The sequence below is a fragment of the Epinephelus lanceolatus genome, chromosome 14 (assembly GCF_041903045.1).
Source record: "Epinephelus lanceolatus isolate andai-2023 chromosome 14, ASM4190304v1, whole genome shotgun sequence".
Taxonomy (NCBI): Eukaryota; Metazoa; Chordata; class Actinopteri; order Perciformes; family Serranidae; genus Epinephelus; species Epinephelus lanceolatus.
Window position 1 is genome coordinate 37388673 of NC_135747.1, and position 25997 is coordinate 37414669.

At 41.6% G+C, this 25997-nt stretch overlaps 1 protein-coding gene across 1 annotated transcript; it reads right to left on the reverse strand.

Moving 5' to 3' along the window:
- Window positions 1–566: 566 nt before the first annotated feature.
- On the reverse strand, window positions 567–24482 carry LOC117248222 (kinesin heavy chain-like). Its single transcript, XM_033613056.2, has 26 exons — window positions 24183–24482; window positions 14336–14423; window positions 13953–14026; window positions 13677–13781; window positions 12514–12562; window positions 12378–12433; window positions 12177–12264; window positions 11812–11936; window positions 11567–11671; window positions 11256–11404; window positions 9642–9790; window positions 9296–9462; window positions 9018–9086; window positions 8712–8918; window positions 6856–7002; window positions 6464–6652; window positions 6035–6152; window positions 5758–5834; window positions 5488–5597; window positions 5090–5191; window positions 4881–4941; window positions 4717–4788; window positions 4425–4529; window positions 3887–4103; window positions 3585–3755; window positions 567–1184 (listed from the first exon to the last, which is right to left on the reverse strand). The coding sequence occupies exons 1-25, from the start codon at window positions 24315–24317 to the stop codon at window positions 3592–3594; spliced, it is 2928 nt and encodes a 975-aa protein (XP_033468947.2). The 5' UTR covers window positions 24318–24482; the 3' UTR covers window positions 567–1184; window positions 3585–3591.
- Window positions 24483–25997: the final 1515 nt, after the last annotated feature.

Below are 25997 nucleotides of genomic sequence, written 5' to 3' on the forward strand. Positions count from 1 at the left end.
AAAAAGAACAGAAGAAGGCTAAACGGGACAGTGATAGGGCTCGAGCCCAAACACGTGTAAACCTTGGTCGGGCATTCACCAAGTGGAGAGAGCTGAGAGATTTGAAAGGTTTTAAAACTGATCCCGAGTTGGCCCTTTTCCTAATCGACAGGTGTGTAATTTTTGTTTTTATTTAGAGAATATACCGCAACTTGTTAGACGTTGTTTCACTTCAATATACAACGACATGGAGGTTATAAGCAAGCTAAATGTAACGTTAGCTGATGTGAACCGCTTTTGTCTAGTAACGTTACAACAAACGCCACAAAATGATGTGTGACTGTGACCATGAACACAAATATACAGCAGGCAGTTGTCCTCAGTTTATAAGAAATTCAGAGCTACACCAGAACATTTATGATTTTCCTCTCGCTCTTCAAAACAAATGCATGCAGTAATTGCCGGTTGCAGTCGAGATTTTACGACACCAGGCTGTGGGTGTCATACCGCTTCGACCAAAGGGGGTGCTATAATCAACGAAAACGTAAAGTTCCGCACAGCTGCTTTAATTTTTCCGAACATGCTGATTTTCCATAACGACACATGGATCAATGTCTGTCGGCCATAAAGATATTTGCCTACATATTGTCAGTGATGGTGATAGGTTTCAGGAGGTTTCAGTAACATGACATATACTTTTAACATAATTAGCGCCAAGCTTTCAACGCAGTTTTCATAGTGTGATGTTCACAATGTAGCCTTTAGGAAACGTAGTGAGTTCACTGCGTCCTTACAGATTTTAATGCGTCAGGACCTATCAACATCACTGTATTATCATCCAACTCCTGTTAGCTTTAGACAGAAACCTGAAATCTACTTATTTAACTTATTATTAAACTGTCACTTATCTTAATAAACTTCTTATTAAACACATTAAACTTGTCAGTGAACAAAGACAAACAGACTCAAAGCACCAGAGCTGACTGATTTCTGTCGGAAAAACAAAAGGCAGAGTCAGACAGCTGAACAGACTCAGAGGAGGAAAGAAAGCACTTGTTGGCTGTTAAGGTGGAATGGCTGTTATGGTTGACAGTTGTGGAAACAAGAGGTCTGGTTCCAGTAAAGGCAGAAGTGGTGAGAGCAGGACAGTTCAGAAATTCAAAGATCCACAGAAAAGGAAAGTGATCCAGAGGTGTGTGAGCTACCTGTGAAGACAGGAAGTGACAAAGCTTCAATTATACAGACTCAAGGTGTCAACTAGGACAGAACAGCATCAGGAAAACACACGATATGAAATTATGTTGTTGAATATTGCAACGATCGACCCCAGACAATGACTAGCCTACACACACTGAAAAAAACCAATGAAATGCAGTGACGGTGATGGTTTTGGACCCACAGGTGGTCATTTAAGTGGGTCCCTGATAACATCTGTGTTTTTTGACAAATTATAGTGTTAACTCTTTGAACTGTGAAGCCATAGAAACAATCCACCAGTGCCTACTCTGGTGTTTTTTGGTATTTCATATCCTCTCTTGCTCCTCCATGATGACATCATGGAGCAGATGGATGTGAAGACACCTTGCGCTACCCCACCTTCAGCTTGAGGATGGCCCACAAGTGCACAGGTGAGTTTAGGGCTGGATACATACTTGGCCAGTCCATCACCTTCACCTTCAGCTTCCTCAGCATGGCAGTTGTCATCTTCTAGGTGTGTTCTGGGTCATTATCATGTTGAAAAACTTGATAATGAAAACTTGCACTTGCACTTCAGGTGCTCTTCATCAAGGTGCCACACATGCTGAAAGAGCACCAAGACAACTGTCCCTTGCTTACAGTCAAGTATAGTGGTGGCAGCATCATGGTTTGGGGCTGCATGAGTGCTGCCAGCTCCGGGGAGCTAGGGAAACATGAATTTCAAGCAGAGCATGATCGCCCCTCTTCAGAAACTAAGCTGCAAGTTTTCATTACCAAGTTTTTCAACATGATAATGACCCAAAACACACCTAGTAGATGACAACTGCCTTGCTGAGGAAGCTGAAGGTGAAGGTGATGGACTGGCCAAGTATGTATCCAGCCCTAAACTCACCTGTGCACCTGTGGGGCATCCTCAAGCTGAAGGTGGGGTAGCGCAAGGTGTCTTCACATCCATCTGCTCCATGATGTCATCATGGAGGAGTGGGAGAGGATTCCTGAAGCAACCTGTGAGCTCTGGTGAATTCCATGCCCAAAAGGGTTCAAGCAGTGCTAGATAATAATGGTTGGCACACAAAATATTGACACTTCAGGCACAATTTGGACATGTTCACTGTGGGGTGTACTCACTTATGTTGCCAGCTGTTTAGATGTTGATGGCTGTGTTTTGAGTAATTTTCAGAGGAAGGTAAATCTATACTACTATACAAGCTGTACACTGACTACTTTAAGTTATATCAAAGTGTCATTTTATAGTGTTGTCCCATGAAAAGATATAATGAAATATTTCCAAAAATGGGAGGGTGTACTCACTTATGTGAGATACTGTATAAGGTCATGTAAGTCAGTAAACCATAGTAATTAATTAAAGTACTGAAATTGTGTCAAAAAAATACAACAGACTTTCTATCAACCTGCTTCTTCAACTTTATTTTTGTCCCTGGAGGGCGATTGGTTATACAGAAAATAAAAACAGATAAAATGCACGAGTGAACACACAAGAATGTACATACATGACAGCAGCTTGTAGCGTAACATAATGATGGTATTGCAAGTGGATGTCATGAGGACATTAAAGACAGAAGTCTGTTGCAAAAAGATGAATACTCCAGCTCTTATAGTTTTTTATTTTACATCAATTTTAAACAGGATCATAGAAACAACTGCTGTGGTTGTTGATGTGCTTGCTGTGGTTGTTGATGTGCTTGCTGTGGGTGTGACTGACCTGTATCTTATATGTTGTAGCTCTGACGGGGTTGCTGTTGCTGTGTTGCTCGGAATGTTGATGGGGTTGCTGTGGTTGTTGATGTGGTTGCTGTGATTGGTGATGTGGTTGCTGTGGTTGCTGTGACTGTTGATGTGGTTGCTGTGATTGTTGATGGGGTTGCTGTGGTTGTTGAAGGGGTTGCTGTGATTGTTGATGTGGTTGTTGTGGGCGTGACTGACCTGTATCTTACATGCTGTAGCTCTGATGGGATTGCTGTTGCTGTGTTGCTCGGAATGTTGATGGGGTTGCTGTGTTGTTGTGGACGCTCTGATGTTGTGGTTGCTGACATGGTTGCTGTGTTGATGTTGTTGCTGTGTTGTTGTGGATGTGGCTCACTGTAGCCTGCTTGCTGTGGCTCTGATGGGGTTGCAGTTGACGTGGTTGCTGTGTTGTTGTGGATTTTGATACGGTAGTGGATGTTGATGTTGTTGCTGTGTTGTTGTGGATGTTGATGTGGATGTTCTGATGTTGTGGTTGCTGTGTTGTTGTGGTTGTGACTCACCTGTAGCCTACTTGCTGTGGCTCTGATGGGGTTGTAGCTGACATGGTTGCTGTGGTTGTTGTGTTGTTGTGGATGCTGATGTGGATGTTCTGATGTTGTGGTTGCTGACATGGTTGCTGTGTTGTTGTGGTTGTGACTCACCTGTAGCCTACTTGCTGTGGCTCTGATGGGGTTGTAGTTGCTGTGGTTGTTGCTGTCGGGGGTACTGATGACGTGGACTGGACATCGCCCCGCCTCCTCGGATGGTCGGCCTGATGGATGTGGAGGAGGACGGGTGCTGATGGTGCTGATGACCAGCTCTGATTGGCTTGGCTGCATGGAGACAGGTGAATCAGCTGTTAATGTTGGCTTCTTCAAACTCCTCCATCAGGACACAAACTCACACTGAAACCCTCAAAGGTCCTCAGACCTCTCCCTGTACCACCCCGTTTGTTGTCCCTCACCTATCTGAGCAGAGTGTCCTCTCCTGGAGACGTTCTTAGAGCGGACGGCCTCTTTGATGCGGTCCACTTCCTGTTGGTAGCGTTTGCGGTCCCTCACAGCCGCCTCCTTGGCGTCTCTCAGGGCGGCTTCCAGAGCTTTCACTCGCTCTGCTGTGGCACGCAGACGCTTCTCCAGCTTGGGCAGTTCACAGCGAAGGTCAGCATTGTCCCGCACCAGCTGCAGAACACAAAGGGTTAAATGTCTTGAGACTTCAGATGTGACTCGTTCAGTGTTCATCAAACAGCAGGTCCGAGTAAGTCCTGTTTCACACAGTGATTGAATTTAAAGGAGAATCGTACAGAGATAACAGCGGAAGACACGTTTATGTATTCATCACGATTCATCTATGAACTGATTTTTCACTCAGCCCTGCGAGTTGTGTAAAAACTGGATAGAATGATGTAAACATGCCACTCTGATGATTGTAAACTCTCCGTGTGAGGTGAGCCTAAAGATGAGCAGGTTAGCAGCAGTATCTCAGGTGGGTGCTTCACTGACCTGTTTGTGAACCTTGCTGAGCTGCTCCAGGTTGTTCTCTAAGAAGATGATCCTCTGTCTCTGAGCCAGACTGCCGCCGGCCTCGTCACAGTCGTTCTCTGAACTCTGTTTAAAGAAGAAACGCTGATGTTTGGGTTCATCACTAAACACACAGTCTGACATGCATCTGACATCTCACAGAAAAACAGCATGATCTCACAAACTGAGACAGACATCTGTGATGAACGATGAGCATCCAAACAGGTAAACACATTGTTTTCAATGGAACCTGACTGACTGATGGTTTTCTTACGTTCTTGACTCGAGTACCGAGGTCCTGGATGAAGACTTTACGCAGGTGGTTCAGCGTCTGCAGCTCTTTGGCCTGTTGGATGAAACACCAGAACTCACTCACTGATCTCATATGTGTCACTGCAGCAGATATAAAGATACGATGAATGTAAAACAGTGACGTACCACCGTCTCCTCCAGACCCTTCAGATCCTCTTTGGCTTGTTCTCTCTTTTCATTCAGGAACCTGAATCACACAAACCGATGAGTGTTTGTTCCTCCGACATTTCTGTTTTATCAATGCACCAACTTCTACACCTCAGCCTACAGATATTTCAACTTCTTATATTTTCTGATATTTTGAGTCTATGGTGAGCACAAAGGGACAAACTTACATCAGCTTCTGGAGTCTCTGGTCTTTGTTCTGATCCTCAGCCTTCAGTTTGTCAAAGTCCGACTGCAGCTTCCTGTTCTCCAGCTGCAGAGCCTGGTTCACACTGAAATAAAACAACATTTAATCACACTACATCACTGCCGACACGTTAATACAGCTGCAGCCTCAACATGATTAACGTGACTTGACAAAAAAGGCTAAAACATCAGAGTAAAACTAGAACTACTCAGAAAACTAGACTAAATGATCAATGTGACTAAAATAAGTATTTTTCGTGATGACAATTATAACTTTAAAAGTGCACTCAGCTGAGCACTTAAATAACTAACTATTAAAAATAATCAAAACCACACAACGCCCTCCTCAGACACTGATGAGTTCTAATAATGAATAACGTACTCTTTGAGTTGGTCGACGTCTCTCTGCTTCTGCTCAATCTCATCTCGGAGGCGACTCAGCTGTTTGTGGTGAACCTCTCTGTGGTTCTCCATCTGTTCCTCCAGAGTTCTCTGCAGAACACACAGCAGCAACACTTCAGCTCTCACTGCGTGACTTTCACAGTCGTCGACTGAGTGGCAACAGGATGTCAAACACTACGAGATCTCTCACCAGGAGGAAACCATGATGAGGAGCTTCAAACTGAATTCAGATGAGGAGGAAGATTTTTACCTTCATCTCGACAGCGTCCTTCAGTCTGCTCATGTGTTCCTTCTCTTTGTCCATCACCGTCAGCTCCTGCATCTGACCTGAACACACACAAACACACACACACACATATTTTTATTGCATTTAAATATTTTCCTTGAATATCAGTTTTTATTAATTTTATAGTTTTAAAGACTCAAAGTTGTTTTTATAACAGATTTGTTTTCTTCTCTACTCAGACACACTGCTGACAGCCAATCATAGAGCAGTGTTTGCTGTAACCATGGTAACGCTGTCTGACCTTGAGCATGGAGTTTGGCGATCTCCTCCATCAGAGAGTCCTGACTCTCCTCCAGCTTCCTCTTCTTCTGCTCCACCCTCTGAAGGTCGTCTGACAGAGACACAATCTTCGCCTGGAGCTGCAACACACACACACACACACACACACACACACACAATCACTTCTATGTAAAATCAGACATTCAGCTCCCCCATAGAGCCCAATCATAACTACAGGACTTTATATGATTTATTCATCAATTAGTTTTTGTTTTACAGTTTTTTAATGTCCTTTGATACTGAACTGCCTTATTGGTCTGTTTTATGTTCATTACGTCTGATTTCATGTGAAGCACGAAAGCATGAAAGGTGCTACATAAACAAAGTTTATTATTATTATTATTTTATCCATTGAATAAGGCGAACTTCTGGACTGTGAGTTGAACTTTACCTGAGAGACGAGCAGCTGGCAGGTGTTGAGCTCCTTCTCGTTGGCCTCCATCTTGCACATGTTCTCCGTCAGGTTGAGCTCCAGCTGTTTGCTGCGGTTCACCAGAGATTTGACCTCAGACTTCATCTTGCTGATGTAGAGACGAGTGGTGGTGAACTCCTCCTCCATCACGCCGCTCGTCTCCGTCATCTGAAGAGACAGAAAGATTCTGGCAGGTTATTTAAGGCTGTATGTGTGTATGATGCATTTTATAGACTAATCGATTCACTGAGGAAACTATCAGCAGATTGATCAGTGAGTTTTTCTTTAACTTTTTCCAAAGACAAACGAAATGTCAGGTCAACACAACGGAGGCAGACATGTGAAATTAGTGCAGTGTGTAAATGTCTTACAGCTCTGAGGTCGGTGGTTCCGAGTACGCTGCCGATGTCACTGAGGTCTCTGAGCAGCAGACTGAGGATCTCTGCTGACCTCTTCTTATAGTGAGAACTGACCTCCTGCAGGGTGGACAGCTCCCTCTGAACCGTCTCCAGACTCACCTGAAAACATGGGACAGGAAGAAGAGCTGATCTCCATGAACGTACACAGCTCAGACTTAGAACAAGCATCCCGACATCCTATTATCCTACCATCCGAAATTCCTCACATCCTACTATTCTACCATCCTAACATCCTACTATTCTAACATCCTAACATTCTACTATTCTAACTTCCTATCATCCTAACATCCTGCCATCCTATTGTCCTTACATCCTACTATTCTAACCTTCTACCATCCTAACATCCTACTATTCTAACTTCCTATCATCCTAACATCCTACAGGGGCGGCTGTGGCTCAGAGGTAGAGCGGGTCGCCCACCAATCGAAAGATCAGCAGTTTGATCCCAGGCTCCTCCAGGCTGCATGTCGAAGTATCCTTGAGCAAGATACTGAACCCAAAATTGCTCCCGATGGCTGTTCCATCGGTGTGTGAGTGTGTTAAAACTGAGTAGCCACCAGTGTATGAATGTGTGTGTGAATGGGTGAACGTGACTCGTAGTGTAAAAAGCGCTTTGAGTGGTCACTAGATGACTAGAAAGGCGGTATACAAATGCAGGTCCATTTACCATTTTAATGTCCTAACATCCTATTGTCCTTACATCCTACAATTCTAACATCCTACCATCCTAATGTCCTAACATCCTACTGTCCTATTATCCAACTTTCCTAACACCTTACTATTCTAACACCCTACCATCCTAACATCCTACTATTCTGACCTACCATCCTAACATCCTACTATTCTAACTTCCTACCATCCTAACATCCTACCATCCTAATGTCTTAACATCCTACTGTCCTATTATCCAACTTTCCTAACACCTTACTATTCTAACTTCCTACCATCCTAAAATCCTACCATCCTACTGTCCTAACATCCTGTTGTCCTACCATCCAACTTTCCTAACATCCTACCATCCTTACATCCTACTGTTCTAACTTCCGACCATCCTACCATCCTAAAATCCTACCATCCTACTGTCCTAACACCCTACTATTCTAACATCCTCCCATCCTAACATACTACTCTCCTTACATTTTAGCATCCAACTATCTCATTATCTCACTGTCCTACCATCCAACTTTTTTAATATCCTGCCAACCTAACATTCTATTATCCTACCAGGTTAACATCCTACTGTCCTACCATCCTACCATTTTAATAACCTACCATCCTGACACTACTATCCTTACATTCTAGCATCCAACTATCTCATCATCTTATTGTCCCAGCATCCAACTGTCCTAAAATCCTACTGTCATAACATCCTAAAATCCTATTGTACTAACATCCTATTATCCTACCATGCTAACATCCTTCTGTCCAAATGTCCTACGATACAACTGTCTTAAGATCCAACTTTCCTTACATCTTATTGTCATACCATCCTAACCTTCTATTGTCCTACCATCCTACTGTCCTAACATCCTACCGTCCTAACCCCTTAATGTCCTACCATCCTAGCGTCTTACAGTTCTACCATCCTACTGTCCTACCATACTAACATTCTATTGTCCTACGATACTGTCCTGACATCCTACATTCCTAACATTCTACTGTCCCTACTTCACATCGTCCTACCATTCTAACATCCTACAGTCCTATCATCCTAACATCCTCACACTCTACCGTCTCTTCTTATTGTCCTAACATCCCAACATCCTATTGTCCCACCATCCTGAGCCTTGTTGTTTATATGGACTCACAGTTTTGTGTGCCAGCTCTTCGTTCAGCTGTTGGTTGCAGCGGTTCTTGGTCTCCACCTCTTGGCTCTTGTGGTCGTAGTTGACAGCGAGCTCCTCCAGCGCCTGCAGCACCTCCTTCACCTCTTCTTTGGCCAAGTCACTGTCCCTCTGCAGCCGTGACAGCTCCCCCTGCACACGCTCATAGTCCTGACGGCTCGACAGCAACAGCTGGATGAAGGGTTACAAAGAGGTGGAGGGACCATGATTGCAGTGATTGATATTAGATACATACCACTATGACGGTTTGTACAGCAAGGTGAGACTCACCTCGTCCTGATCCATCAGCTGCTGTTTGAATTTTTCAGCCGTCTGACTGTGATGGTTGATCTCCTCATCCTGAAAGATGAATTTAATGTTTATTCAAGGATCCCCAGGTGAAGCACATCAAAGTGCCTGTAGTCTTCCTGGGGTTTGAAATAATGTACTGACATAAAAGTGCAGACAGATTACGATATAAAAACATCAGATACCTCGTCAGAAGATTGTCAGTGTTTCACAGGCTCAACCAATATAAAAGGGTCACAGCTGGCACAGGTGAGACTCACCTTGTCATCCAGCTGATGGTACAGGTCTGTGATCAGCGTCTCATACTGCGTCTTCTCTTCGTCTGACAGGGGGGCGGGGGGTGGGGCCAGGCTGTCAATCACTGCTGTCGTCTCACTGCTGGTTTTCTTGTTTCTGCTCAGCTGCTCCTCCACAGGTACAGACTCACCTGGGAGAGTTAAGAAAGGTCGTATGTGTAAACAGGGTGTGCGGCCATGTTCAGGCCCCCTCATTCATTTCAATGGAATCATTCAGCACAGAGGACTAAAACAGTTGAACCCAACACATGTAAGCTCACACAGTTTGCAGATGTCTGTGTTAAGTGAATGTTAAATTTCTCCTGTTTACCTTTCCTCCAGCGTTTCAGCTCGTTCTCCAGTTTCTGTATCGTGATGTTCAGACTCCTGTTCTTCTCTTTTTCCTTCTCGTACTTCTTCTTCCACTCCTCAGCAGTCAGCTCCTGGTTCACCGACACTGTGTTCTTTATGGTTTTAGCTCTAAAAACACAGAAACAGCACAGGAAGTGGTGGTTAACAAACACTCAGAGAGCCGGGTGCTGTCTGCAACAGAAGAGATGATGTATGGACCAATACATTTTGAGGTGTTGAGAGAGATGAAGGGTGATAAGAGACTGTGTAATAAAGCACTGACAGAAAAATTACAAGCCAACGGCAAGAAGTAAAAATCTGTACTTCAGTCCAACCAGAGAGATCCTTAAGTTCAACATGCAACAATTGAACAAAATAAACTTCTTTAACTGCGGTTTTAAAAAAAGAGGAAAGGGAAAAAGGAAAGGAGCACCACGCAAAAGTTTGGGCACCTCAAGACATTTGAGCTCTACGACAACTTTTATTAGGGTCTCACACCTTAATTGGCTTGTTAGGACTCTGGCTTTTTCACAATCATCGTTAGGAAAGGCCAGGTGATGCAAATTTCAACTGACTCCTGAAATCTTGTCCCAACAATCAGCAGCCATGGTCACCTCTAAAGAGCTGCCTAGCACTCAGTTGGTAATTTTTCATAAGAAATGGCAGTTAACAGGAACTGTGGAGGTCAAGTTGAGGTCTTGAAGACCAAGAAAACTTTCTGAAAGAGCCGCTCGTAGAATTGTTAGACAGGCGAATCAAAACCCCCATTTGACTGCAAAAGACCTGCAGGAAGATTTATCAGACTCTAGAGTGGTGGTGCACTGTTCTACTGTGCAGACACACTTGCACAAATATGACCTTCACTGAAGAGTCATGAGAAGAAAACCTTTCCTGTGTCCTCACCACAAAATTCAGCGTCAGAAGTTTGCAAAGGAACATCGGAACAAGCCTGATGCTTTCTGGAAACAAGTCCTGTGGACTGATGAAGTTGAAACAGAACTTAGTGGACACAATGAGCAAAGGGACACCTGTCCAACTGTTGAACACGGGGGTGGATGGATCATGCTTTGGACTTGTGTTGCAGCCAGTGGCACGGGGAACATTTCACAGGTAGAGGGAAGAATGGATTCAGTTGAATTCTAGCAAATTCTTAATGCAAACATCACAGCAAATGTAAAAAAGCTGAAGACGAAGAGAGGATGGCTTCTACAACCGGACAATCATTAAAATCTGTGGATAGACCTCAAAGAGCAGTGCATGAAGATGACCCAAGAACCTCACAGAGCTAGAAGCCTTTTGCAGGAAGAATGGATGAAAATCCTCCAAACAAGAACTGAAAGACTCTGAGCTGGATACCAAATGTGTTTAGAAGCGGTGATACCTGCTTCTTTAATGTATTTATCTTTCACTTTTTGCCTTTAGGACATCAGTACATCTTCCACTTACCTAACTACTCACTGTACACATAATTTTGACCAGGGGTGCCCAAACTTTTGCATGCCACTGTACACAAGTTTATAATAAACTGATCTATCTGGTCCTGGACTGACGTCAGCTTCACAACCAGACTGTAATATGTGTTCCTTCACAGCACCTCTGTCCAAACATGAGGGTGGACTTGGTTTCAGCCTCGTTGTAAACAGAAGGAGAGCAGCAGATGATGATGGTGGTCCGACAGTTTCCTCCCAGAGAGTCCTGAAGGATCCGAGTCATCTTACTGTCTCTGTACGGGACGTGCGTTTTCTATAAAGACATACACAAACTCAGAATGACATCACTGACGGCTGAAGTTCCACAACTGGACTTTAGGAAATGTGCTTTTTGTGAAGTTTATAAACTATTCGGAACATTTCAGGTTTACATTTCACAATGCTACGTTAGCTAACGTGATTTTAGAAGACTCACCGTTCCTTCACTCAGAGCAGAGATGACGTTCCCCAGAGCAGAAAGAGACTTGTTGATGTTCTTGGCTTCGTCCAACACGGAGCCTTCTGCTCCAGTTTTACTCACCTGAACATCATCATCATCATCATCATCACACCATGAATGATGAATCTATGTTATTGCTATGTTAATGCTATGTTGATGAGTTACAATGTGACTCATGATTAAATGAGTTAAATACAGTGAGTGTGGTGAAGCAGTATGACCTTCTCGCTGCCTGCCAGGTCGACCAGGTAAAGTTTCCCAGACAGTTTGAGCTCCGTCTCCACGTTCTCCTGCTTGATGTTGATCAGAAAGATACTGTGACTGCGAGAGCTGTGCTCGTTCATGTCTGCAGGACAAACAAACAGGAAATACATCTTAATACTTTCAGAGGAAATAAAAAGAGGAACCAGATTATCAGTGTAGCGCCCCCCAGAGATGGCGGTGTTACTGCCAAATATGACTCAGCAATATATCACAAAATATTTTATTGCAATAACCAGCATATTGCAACATATTTGAATTAAATTAAGTTGACAGTAGTAGTGTTATACTAGCAGTAGTATAAGTGGTACAGTTAGACACTCACTGGTGACGGCAACGTGTCTGTTTGCTTTTCCCTCATCGATGACGTCCATCACTTCATCAGGACTGGAAACAAAACGCTCCGTGCAGCCCTGTAGGGAAACACACATCAGTGAAGTGCTGCTATGGTAATACTGATCCTATAGTACTGATCCTGCAGTACTGATGCCACTTTATTCTACTTTAAATATTAAACATTACATACCTTGACAAAAGGAACCCTGTTTTTGTCCTCGTGAACGGCCAGGTTTGTCTTCGACACTGGAACATGAATCAAACGATCATCATCACTGTTTGTGTTTAAAACTGTGAATATTAAATATGTTCAGTTTCATCCTCACCGTCCAGTAGGTCTCGGATTTTATCCAGATAGATTTCAAAATAAGAGACCTGCAGAGAAAACCAGACACAAGATACAGTGATAAATGCTCTCACCACAAAACATAATATTTCTGCTTCAGTGGGAAGGAGTGCATTATATTCATGTGTTCACAGACTGAGGATGACTCAGGCTTCAGCATTACCTCCACAACCTCCTAATACACATTTAAATTACATTATTAAATCTAATTATTCTGTTTCAGTGTCAGAGATGATTTACATACAACATACTGATAAAATTGAAACACATTTTTACTGCATACTTTATTTTTATCAGCTAAATTTTATATTGATATAAGTGGATATGACTCAGAATTGTTGTTATTCATATAAATATAAATATAACATGTACCTGCTTACTGTATGTTAGAGGCTGTGAATAAAGAGCAGCTGGTGAGCAGCGAGCATATGGAGAGCATGTTGGTCAGTGAACGCCTTGCTGGTCTCTGCAGGACGTCTGATCACAGATCAGATTTAAAAACACACTGTGGTTCTTACCAACGACAACACAACACAGAAGAATCTGACAGACCTACGATACATTTAATAAAAGGAAACTACAGGGTGCCTGCAGCCCAAAAAGGACTTGTATTCAATATACAGTGTGAGTTCATGTCTTAGAGCTGATATAAAAACACAAACACACTGAGGACCTAAAATCAATTTATGTTTTTATTCATAATGTCACAGTTTTAATGTGATGTGTTTGTTTCACTGTCATGTTATTATTTATTTATTATAGTCTTACTACTGTAGCACAAACCATTATGTGATTTTCTGGGGACAAAATGAAGGATTAATGGAATTATAAATATTTATCAAAAATAAAACTACCATTACCGCCTGGCGGTTGTGCGTCTCTGTGTTAAATCGCACATATGACGTCTCTCCACGTATCATACACGAACCCCATCGTAAAAAGATTTCTATGCTCAGATCTGCTAGTTTGTAAGATAGATTGATAAATGAGGGTTACTGTCTCTGCTCACATCTGTTGGCAGCATGAAGGCATAAAAAAATAAATAAAAACAACACAGTGTTTAATAAATGATCTTTGTTTGATGTAGACGGCTCCCGACTGATGCGACTGTTTATGTCATCAGTGTAAAGATGACATCATCACCTTGATGTGAAACTCCAGGTTTTCATCCATGGAGTAGATGTGGTCAAAGATGTCTCTGGCAATACGAGGGATGATCCCCATCACATGAGGGTCGTGCAGATTCCCCTGAAAATTTAAAGCAGTGCAACATAAAAACATAAAACACAGACATGGTTTCAGGCACAGATACGCGAGAGCCCTAAAGAATAAACTAAGAGTAACATAAAAATAATCAACAGAGTTAAAGCAGCTGATTAACACTGAAAAGTATTAAGTGTTGTGGTGAATCAGACCGACCTCCATGGTGTGAGTCTTTCCTGATGACGTCTGACCGTAAGCAAAGATGGTTCCATTGTATCCTCCCAACACATCTGAAACACAACACACACACATTATACACACAACAGAGGAGGAGCAAGAGCCTTCAGCTGTCAGGCTCCTCTTCTGTGGAAACATCCTCCTGTTTCAGTCCTGGACGCAGACACTGTCTCCACATGTAAGAGTTGACTTAAGACTTTCCTCTTTGATAAAGCTTATAGTCAGGGCTGGCTCAGGCTGGACATGAACCAGCCCCTAGTTTGACTGATAAAGGCTAGTTTATTATTCATCAGTTTATGTATACTTATCTGTACTTTTTTCTGCGTGTGTGTGTTTGTGTATATATGATGGTGTGAACTGACCTTTGACGATCTGTCTTGCGCAGGTGTCGTACACCTGAACCTGTTCAGTGTTCGGAGGGAGGACTCTGTCAAACACATACGGCTTCCCCTAAAACACAGGAAACACAGCATCAACACAAAAGTCTCTGTTATATGCCTTTAACAAACAGTTTCCTCCTCCTTTCTTTAACGCTTTGAAACCTGCAGTAACATCACATTTCTTGTGCTGCTTTCAGGCGCCTTTCGGTAGTATTAAAACCTTTCAACCTTCAGCGATTTCTTTCAAAAACATGATTTAGAATTTTTTTTTTTCAAAAACTAGAGAAAAAAGTAAAAGCTAGAGAAAAATTATATTTTTAATTTTTATTATTATTACATTTTAGAATTATGTTACAGAATTATTATAAATCTAAGCATTCTTTTCAGGTCATTTTTCATGTTTGTTTTTAACTTTTGCTTTCTTTCTTTTATTTTTCATTTATTTTCTACAAATTTTCTTGGTCTTAATTTTCTCTTTTTACTAATTTCTTGCTAATTTTGGGGGTCATTATTTTTTTTGTTGCTCAATTAAAAGAAATCTAGCCAATTAGCTCAGGTTTCAAAGGGTTAAGTAGCTTCAAACACTTCAAACATTATGCTAGTTTGTTAGAGCATGACGACCAAAAATACTGATAAAACCAAATAAATGACTTTGAATTAAACTACAGGTACACTCTATTAGAAATATAAAATAAAAACAGCAAAACATCTTGTGAAAGTTTGAGAGGGGAAACTTCAAATACAACTCAAGGGGAAGTCTGAATATTTCATTATTTATGAGTCTTGAGGATTTTAATAAGCCAGAGCAAACCAGTGGAGGAAGTCTTAAACTTGTGATGTCAGGTATAAAGTTTGGAGCTGCTCCACAGGCAATAAACAGGAGACTAATTTCGTTTGATCTTTGTTCTACTGCAGAGTTCTCAGTTGTGAAACAGAAAATGTTTCCATATACTTAGAACGTGCCCCTGTCTGCTTTCATCTACAACATCTATCACCATTCACTGTCTGTGGAGCATGAACATATTTACAGACACACTGAACATATTCACAGACATGTTAAACATGTGTAGCTGCTGAACAAACTTGAAAGCACAGGAAGTGTCAGAGTGAGTCTGAACTCCAGATTAAACTGATGTTTTCACTAACGGATGAGACAAGTCTGCAGCTTCCTGTTTCCAATCTGCTGACATTTAACTGATCTGAGGACAGTTTCATCCAGAGACTCTCTGAATATTAAAATGTCAGTGTTTTTATTTATTTCATTATGGCTCTGTGAATGTCCCCAGAGTCTACAGTAGCATCTTTGAGAGTCTTTTTCTTTAAGTTATTCACTTCATTCTCACTAAATGTCACATCTGAGAAGCTGGAATGAGACAAAGTTTGAAAACAAGATTCATGAATGTTTAAAATCCTCAGAGAACAAAAACACAAACAACACAGCTGATTATTATTGATTCTGTTTACATTATCAGCTGATTAATGGATCCGTGCAGCTGTTCCCAAACTTTCTTCTGATCAGTCAATCATGTAATTTTACTGTTAAGGAGGTTTAGATAAGCGGGGGTTTGCTTCTCCTCACTCACACGCACGTCATATTCAATCGTTATGCAGATGATACTCAGATCTATGTCTACATAAATCTTGATGTATCTGTGCAGTAAAAAGCATATCACATGTCAAAGACTTGTCATTGGCCCCGAAAACCTGCAGCCACACATGAAGCTATTTGTTTATTTCATCAATAACAACATTAAGACTGTGGCGGAAAAACAAACAAACAAAAACAAGCTGTATTGATCTACCTCCTTTAATTCGGCCTCTCTTTTTAAAATCACATCAGCAGCTGGTTCAGTCCATGTATGTATTTTAATTCTCACTTTAAAAATCTCTGACCGGGCTGACTGTTAGCATCACACAGCTGACATTAACATTTATTAACGGGTTTAACTACAGAATAGACCCACTTCAGTGTCAGTGTGAGTTTGTTGGGACGTTTAACGGCAGAGTGTTGGATGTAAGCGCTGCTGCTGTGTTAGCTCGTGCTAACCTGGCAGACTCTCCAGGAGGACAGCAGCTCCACTGACAGCAGCAACAGACGCTTCGTTGATCTGGCAAGAAGTCAGGTTGGTCTGAGATCAGACAGCCGGCACAAAAAGGGGTATATTCAGGTATAGTTTGACTGGAGATGTAAAGCAAATCAACTCCGACTGTCAGGAAAGAGCTCAACATCAGGTGGGAGAGTCCTGTGAGACAGAGTCTGGGCTTTTCTGAGGTGTGTTCACAGTAGGGCTGGGCGATATAACTATGTACACTATATGGATTTAGACTAGACTATTAATATCGATATAGGGTCAAGTTACATGATCTTCCGAAAAGCTGGTGCACTCTCACTCACAAGTTCTCCATCAACACTCAGAGAGACACAGAGCTGCTCCTCTGTTTAATCTGTCTGTTCATTAGTCTACAGTGTGACATCGGTCTGTATGTTGAACCTGCTATGCTAAATCAGTCTGTGAGATGAATTAAATTAGCACAGCAGCACATGTGCAATCCAGTCGCCGTGTGACAGTGAGACAGCGCCTGGATGCAGGAGACAGATCTGTTTAAACGTTGATGTTTCATATACAAGACGTACAGTACAGGCCAAAAGTTTGGACACACCTTCTCATTCAATGCGTTTTCTTTATTTTCATGACTGTTTACATTGTAGATTCTCACTGAAGGCATCAAAACTATGAATGAACACATGTGGAGTTATGTACTTAACAAAAAAAGGTGAAATAACTGAAAACATGTTTTATATTCTAGTTTCTTCAAAATAGCCACCCTTTGCTCTGATTACTGCTTTGCACACTCTTGGCATTCTCTCCATGAGCTTCAAGAGGTAGTCACCTGAAATGGTTTCCACTTCACAGGTGTGCCTTATCAGGGTTAATTAGTGGAATTTCTTGCTTTATCAATGGGGTTGGGACCATCAGTTGTGTTGTGCAGAAGTCAGGTTAATACACAGCCGACAGCCCTATTGGACAACTGTTAAAATTCATATTATGGCAAGAACCAATCAGCTAACTAAAGAAAAACGAGTGGCCATCATTACTTTAAGAAATGAAGGTCAGTCAGTCTGGAAAATTGCAAAAACTTTAAATGTGTCCCCAAGTGGAGTCTCAAAAACCATCAAGCGCTACAACGAAACTGGCACACATGAGGACCGACCCAGGAAAGGAAGACCAAGAGTCACCTCTGCTTCTGAGGATAAGTTCATCCGAGTCACCAGCCTCAGAAATCGCAAGTTAACAGCAGCTCAGATCAGAGACCAGATGAATGCCACACAGAGTTCTAGCAGCAGACCCATCTCTAGAACAACTGTTAAGAGGAGACTGCGCCAATCAGGCCTTCATGGTCAAATAGCTGCTAGGAAACCACTGCTAAGGAGAGGCAACAAGCAGAAGAGATTTGTTTGGGCCAAGAAACACAAGGAATGGACATTAGACCAGTGGAAATCTGTGCTTTGGTCTGATGAGTCCAAATTTGAGATCTTTGGTTCCAACCGCCGTGTCTTTGTGAGACGCAGAAAAGGTGAACGGATGGATTCCACATGCCTGGTTCCCACTGTGAAGCATGGAGGAGGAGGTGTGATGGTGTGGGGGTGTTTTGCTGGTGACACTGTTGGGGATTTATTCAAAATTGAAGGCACACTGAACCAGCATGGCTACCACAGCATCCTGCAGCGACATGCCATCCCATCCGGTTTGCGTTTAGTTGGACGATCATTTATTTTTCAACAGGACAATGACCCCAAACACACCTCCAGGCTGTGTAAGGGCTATTTGACCAAGAAAGAGAGTGATGGAGTGCTGCGGCAGATGACCTGGCCTCCACAGTCACCGGACCTGAACCCAATCCAGATGGTTTGGGGTGAGCTGGACCGCAGAGTGAAGGCAAAGGGGCCAACAAGTGCTAAACACCTCTGGGAACTCCTTCAAGACTGTTGGAAAACCATTTCAGGTGACTACCTCTTGAAGCTCATGGAGAGAATGCCAAGAGTGTGCAAAGCAGTAATCAGAGCAAAGGGTGGCTATTTTGAAGAAACTAGAATATAAAACATGTTTTCAGTTATTTCACCTTTTTTTGTTAAGTACATAACTCCACATGTGTTCATTCATAGTTTTGATGCCTTCAGTGAGAATCTACAATGTAAATAGTCATGAAAATAAAGAAAACGCATTGAATGAGAAGGTGTGTCCAAACTTTTGGCCTGTACTGTAGATAACGAGGACAAAGTGTCTCTGTTCCTCCCTCGACCTCTCTGTCCATGCTCTGTGTATAAATAAGATTTATAGCCTAAATAAATAAAAATATTTAAATCATTCTGCAGCACTGGATTCATTTGAAAGGCCAACAGATGGAAAACAACTTTTTAACTTAGCCCACAAAGATATTGAATTTTTCCAAACCTACTTGATACCTTTATACTCATTTTATAATTTACTGTGCTGTGCTGCAAACCTTTAAACCTCTGTAGCTCCACTGCTGTGTGCTATTTATTTTATACCATTTTTTTTTTACGTGTCGTGCAGCTGTAAATTTTCAAACAGGGAAAAAACCCTGTCTTTGCATTTTATTTTGACCACAGTCTGTTTGTATAAAAGTGCATGTGGCTGAGAACATGTTGCCCATTTCATAGAAAATACTGAGCCATGAATTTTTGTCCTTCTCGTCCAGCCCTTGTTCACAAGCTGTTTTATTCATTGCAGATCTTTACAATAGTTCATTGAAACAACAATCAGGCATGTCTTATTTCACAATCTAAATCTTCAATAAAACGTGTTATTTTCAGTGTGAAAGCTCAGATGTTGTTGTCGTTTCCTGTAGTGAAGGGGATTTAAAAACAGAAACACGCAGAGAGGAAGGGAGAACATTGGCCGACGGTAGGCTCATAGCTACAGTTTAGATCCTGTGAGTCAGACGAGCTGCATGCTGACTCACTGGGATACTTACTGGAACTGAGCCATCATTAATCTTAATATTATTTACATCTGAGCTTTTCTTAGCATGGCGAGGAACAAAATGTCTGCCGTGAAAAAGGTCTAATAAAATAATCACGATAATAATATCTACTAAGATAATTAATCAGCTGCAGGTTTATTTTCTGTGGACTGATGGTTTTATTAAGTTAAACTGTAATAAACTGTCTGGGCGGAAACGAGGAAGAAACCTCCTCATCACCCTCAGTCTGTGCTTCAATAAAATGCCTGTTGTCATGGTAACTGCATCCCACTGGGAGACGACAGAAGGAATCAGAGGAAGGAAAGATGATTATACACACACACACACACACACAGCGGACTGTTATTCTGGTTTCAGTCATTTCAAAACGTTTTCATTAAAGCTGTTTTTTTAAACCCGAAGAAACAAACTGATTTTCAACATGTTACTAAAAACAGCTTCAATAATCTGATTAATTTAACATAATCATTAATCAATCCTGTGTGTTAACTGGTCTTTTTAATTTAACTAAATCAAAAATTTGTTCAATAAAAGGTCAGTAAAATCTTTAAGTGTGCATCTCCTCTTTAACATAAAGGTTAGTTTGGACCTATCAGAGGGCCTCGTCTGTACCCAGGGTTGATGCTCTGCTGTCGGTCACGTGACCCCCGACGGCCTTCAGCCTCCACTGTCATAGCGACAGATCATTTCCCATGAGACTTTGCAGCTGCTCCATCCCCCGTTCTGTCAATAAAACCTTCAGACTGACGACAGTAAGTCAAAGAAACCTGGCGCAGCTACGTTCTGCTGTTTCTGCTTTAATCACCATCGAACTGAACTCTGACGCTGCATCAAACACTGCGGGATATTTAAGGCGGTATTACTGTAACAACAACATACAGCTCAGGTTGTGTCCAGACTTTTAAACTTAAAGATGAGTTTGTTAAAGAAACAAGAAGTAGACTAAACATCATCTGTTCAAGAGATGAAGCAGAGACAGACTGAACTCTCCTCGTTATATTTATGTTATAAATGGGCCTCATTATATTTTAATACGTCTCCATGCAGTCTATCGTCCTGTCCTAACTGGGGACGGCTTCAGGACGAATCATTGTCAACTGTATGGGATGGCAGTCATTGGCAGAGAGAAGAGAAAAACACTACTTACTATTTATTTATTTATTTATTATAACCTTGCGTCTTAAACCTACAGAATAAATTCATACTGTAAAAGGTCCCGAGACTTTTGGTTCTAGAAAATCATCATGTTAATACTGAGACCAGTAAACTCTGCACCACACAAGTAAAACACTCTGCAGTAGGGGTGTTCCATATCATCTTGTTCCAGATAAGACCAGTATCATTTTTAATATAATATGCAAATCATATCCTGATACTCGTGATATTTCGACTTGTTGACATATTGATGTTATACTGTTACCCATGGCAACAACAAGCATGGCTGAAAGTGAAATTATTCCTGACTCTGCGGTGGTTCCAAAAAGAGGAGCAGCTTCAGCAGTGTGGAATAAACTGTGGCGTCTTGAATGTTTTATGAACAGCCCCGGACTTCTCAGACTCGTTTAGTGACTTACCGCTCAGAGGGAACTCATTCAGCGGCTCCTCTGGCAGCAGCACAGCCTCTCTCTCGACAAAAATCTCCATATATGTGACTGTGTGATAGTTGTGGTATCATAACAGCCTGTCACAGGTTACAGTGTGATGATTAGAGGAGAAATGGCAGAGCATAAAGGTCCAGGTGGAAAAAAAATGTTGCATTGATTTATATATATAGATCCCAGGGGACATTTTTTGTATTTGGGAGCTGTTTAAATGTGTAATTTGTGGTAGATTTTATTTAGCTGAACTATTAACCCTATGGGCCCGAACGACGCATAGTGCGTCCAAATTCACACTTGTTCTTCTCTGTGGATTTTCTACACGACCGTGCGTCATAGCGAGAAGCCACGCATATCACGTGAAACAGCGGAACTGTAGCTTTCCAATAAGGCCAAGCACTTGTCGGTAGTCCAATGTTTTCACAGCGAAAAAAAATGATAAATTTACACTAAAATGATGTATAACAGAGCTTTCATACAGCGTTGCACACACATTACTCTTGGATGGATTATTCGCAAACGTAGGCTCGCACAGAAATGCCATGCATATCACATGAAAGCGCAGGAGCAGAGCTTTCCAGTGATACCACACACATCATTGTGCTGTCATCCCATCACGCTATAAATACAGATCAATTGTCTACAAAATAAAAACCTGACGAATTTCTTTACAATCCATTATACAGATCTTGTTATCAGTCACTTCATATAGTGAGGAATATCGTATCTTACCACGTCTTAGGCTTGTGTGTGTTTCTCCCTGTCTATCCACATTTGTAGTCCGGTTTTCAAGATGCAAATATCTCCATATTGTCCAGTTGACACTCAAACTTTGTATGACAAGACCAGCCACTTCACCTTTGCGCACCCAGACAACTGTAGCCTAATGCATGCTGACAGGGCCGTAGTCACCATATACATTGAGGGGGACACGTGCCCCCCCCTCCCTCCAATGCCCAAAATGTCCCCCCAATATATAACTGAAACTGAAAAACAAATATTATCTTGGAGGACATCATTGCACTTGGTTGACTATTTTTCTATGATCTTAGATGTAAATATTGCATGTTTCTTTCAGATAAAACACATTTTTTACTTGTGAATGAGTCAATGGAATTTCTTGTAATAATGAAAAAATACTGTCAATCATGTCCGCCTGGCACAAACCACATGTTTTGGACAGCTGTGAAGTGACAGAATGTCCCAGCATCATGGTTCTGATATTGCCAGATTCCAGAGAGTCTCCCCTCTTCATATATGGCAGAATATGTCAACTTCCAACTTGCTATGGTGAGATACATGTAAAAATGTAAGAATTTAGTAACACGGATTTGTTTTTTTCATTGATATAAAAATTAATATAAAATACAGGCACATAGAAGAACATGGAATGATGGCAAATCTGGTTAGCCCAGATTGTCCTGAAAAAAACAAGATATAGCATGTGTATGTAGCCTTTATAATGACTGTGATATGAGCTTAAAAGTAAAGGCAGTAAAAATACCCCAAAAATGCCTATAGGGCCCATGGGGTTAATATCGTATAATCTCACTCTGAGTTACTGCTGTTGTTCACAAACTGAAGAAATAACAGATCATTTTTCTTTAGTTGTAACTGAGTACTTGAAGCAAACTGTAAAATTAGATCACTTATTTTGTTCCAATTCTATTTTCTTACTTTAATGATATATTTTTTTTAACTATAAGAATATCAGCGAAAAAATACCCTGAAATATTGTGACATTATTTTAGGACCATATCGCCCACCCATAGTACTTTTTCCATTGTTATATATCTTGCTGATATAAACTGGAGCTTCCGTGTAGCTCTGGTGTTTTATATGTACTGTAATAAGGCTGTCTGTGTAAAAGAGAGCTTGCTGATATTTATTCATCTCAATCCACCTCATTATATTTAGTTATAAACCTGCAACATGCTGACTGCAGGAGCGTCCACCAGAGCTGTTGACTGTCAACTGAACGGTCACTTCACACCATGAGACCTCTACAAAGCTGTTTCTGTGAATTTGACAGTACATCCAACCGACCTCACAACCACAGACCACATGTAACCACACCAGCTCAGGACCTCCACATCCAGCGACTTCACCTGTAAGACTGTCTGAGACGAGCCACATGAACATCTGATGAAACAGTTGGTTTTAACTCGAGCTTTGCAACATAAAGATATTATATCATTACCGTGATATGAGACAGTATATCGTGTTATATTTTGGATATGGTTGTATTATTATATGCCATAAATGGTGTTTATTCCCTTCTTTAAAGGCGGAATTACAGTAAAGTGATGTAAATGTATCAACTTACAATACATTTTATTTGTTTTAACGCTTGCCTTAATCCACTTTGTCATTACATCCACATTATTATTGAAAGATTTAATATTTTCCGAGAGAAAAATAGTCATCTCTACAACTTTGTTGCATCAGAGAGGGTGTTCTGTCTCAAATATTATGTTTGATTTTGTCTCCCAGTCCTAGCATTAACTAAGTGCTTTGGAAGATATTTAAAAATAGAGATACAGCCATTTGAGTATTGAGATATAGACTAAAAATACTGTGATATATTTTTCAGGACATATCGCCCAGCCCTAGTTTTAACAACTGAAGAATTTCTGCACAGACAGTCAGACACCGTCTCAGTGAAGCTGAATGTTTATCATCTGCACCTGACAGCAGTTTGTATTTGTTGTAACTTGTGCAGTTGTGAGGCTGGTTGGATGTACTGCCAAATTCAAAGAGAAGACATCAGAGATGTCTGACGGTCAGTTGACAGTCTGTGCTGTAATGATGCTGCTGAATCAGCCACACCTGTCAGGTGGATGGACAAACAGACACATATATGAAAGTATCCTTTTCATCTTCATCTGTCCTGCTGCTGTTAGGATCAATAATCTGATATCTAATTAATAAACAATTATGGACACTTAATGACATGATGAAACTTTACATTTACATGCGAGCAAATGTTCTGTATCAGAAATAAAGATGTTTGTTTCCTGTCTGTGCTGATTTCAGATGATATTTGATTCATTTTCATTGTGAATCATCAGAACTGATTATGACTATTGTGTTTCCATTGTTCGTGCAGACAGACACACAGACAGACATAAGGAGGGTGTGCCGGTAAAACACACCGCGTGTTTACTGGTCCCACTGGTCTAAAACCATCACACACACACCGGGACAGTCGGTAACAGACTCACCGCCACCACCACCGTGTCCTCTCCGTTAAATTTCGGGATGTATTTGTCTCCACGGCTCCGCTCCGCGTCGTTGAGCGGCCTGAAGCGACACATCACCTTCACCCCGCACACCCCGCACTCCGCCGCGTCCTCCATCACCGACACCGTCTCACCGACACTGTCCGGTACCCGCGACACAAACACCCGACCGGGACGAACGTTACAGCGGACCGAGCACCGACAGAGCCGCAGACCTCCGGTGGTTTACTCCCGTGAAATGAGGATACACTCCCACCTCACACAGGTCCACCCTGAAGCACCGAGCCGCACGGCACTCTGGGACATAGAGTCCTCCTGTGTCTATACATACTAATTGATTAGGCCTTCATCCATCCGCTCCATGCTACAGAAAGATATTAATGTTCCTATCGACAGAAGACAACAAAATGTTGCACTCTTTTTTTCTGCAGCAGTATTTATCATAATAGTCATAATATTAATAAGAGGAAGAATATAGAAAAACACATCTCATGTTTTTAATGTTATCTGCATCTATATGTTCAAATAATTACATATTTTATAACAGTTATAATGATTAATTCCATATATATGCATATACACTGACCGGCCACTTTATTAGGTACACCCTGCTAGTAACATGTCATAGACTCAACAAGGTGCTGGAAACATTCCTCAGAGATTTTGGTCCATATTGACATGATGACATCACACAGAATCTCCCGTTCCAGCACATCCCAAAGGTGCTCTATTGGACTGAGATCTGGTGACTGTGGAGGCCATTGGAGTACAGTGAACTCATTGTCATGTTTGAGATGATGTGAGCTTTGTGACATGGTGCGTTATCCTGCTGGAAGTAGCCATCAGAAGATGGGTACACTGTGGTCATAAAGGGATGGACACGCTCAGCAACAATACTCAGGTAGGCTGTGGTGTTTAAACCATGCTCAGTTGGTACTAAGAAAATCTCCCCCACACCATTACACCACCAGCAGCAGCCTGAAGCGTTGATACAAGGCAGGATGGATCCATGCTTCCATCTGAATGTGGTTTTTCCAATCTTCTATTGTCCAGTTTTGGTGAGAAAACCCGTGTGAATTGTAGCCTCAGTTTCCTGTTGTTAGCTGACAGGAGTGGCACCTGGTGTGGTCTTCTGCTGCTGTAGCCCATCTGCTTCAAGGTTGGACAAGGTGTTGTTGCTTCAGAGATGCTCTTCTGCACACCTTGGTTGGAACCAGTGCTTATTTGACTTCCTGTTGCCTTTCTATCATCTTGAACCAGTCTGGCCATTCTCCTCTGACCTCTGGCATCAACAAGGCATTTTGGCTCACTGGATATTTTCTCTTTTTGGGACCATCCTCTGTAAACCCTAGAGATGGTTGTGCTGAAAATCCCAGTAAATACTCAGACCAGCCCGTCTTAAATCACCTTTCTTCATCATTCTGATGCTCCGTTTGAACATCAGCAGCTCGTCTTCACCATGTCTACATGACTAAATGTGTTGAGTTGCTGCCATATGATTGGCTTTTTAGATATTGGCATTAATGAGCAGTAAAACAGGTGTACCTAATAAAGTGGCAGGTGAGTGTATATATCAATCTAAGTGAAAGATACATTATTTATACATATATATAAATAATTTAAAATGATACATTTTTATATATTTAAATAATGTAAATTGTTTAAATTATTTAACATCATCAGTGGTGGTAACCCTCACCTTCAACTGGACTAAACAAAAAAATAAATGAAAAAGTGTTATCTACTTCTAACGCAGCACATTTCTGCGTGAAAATGTACTTTCACTGCACTGAAAAT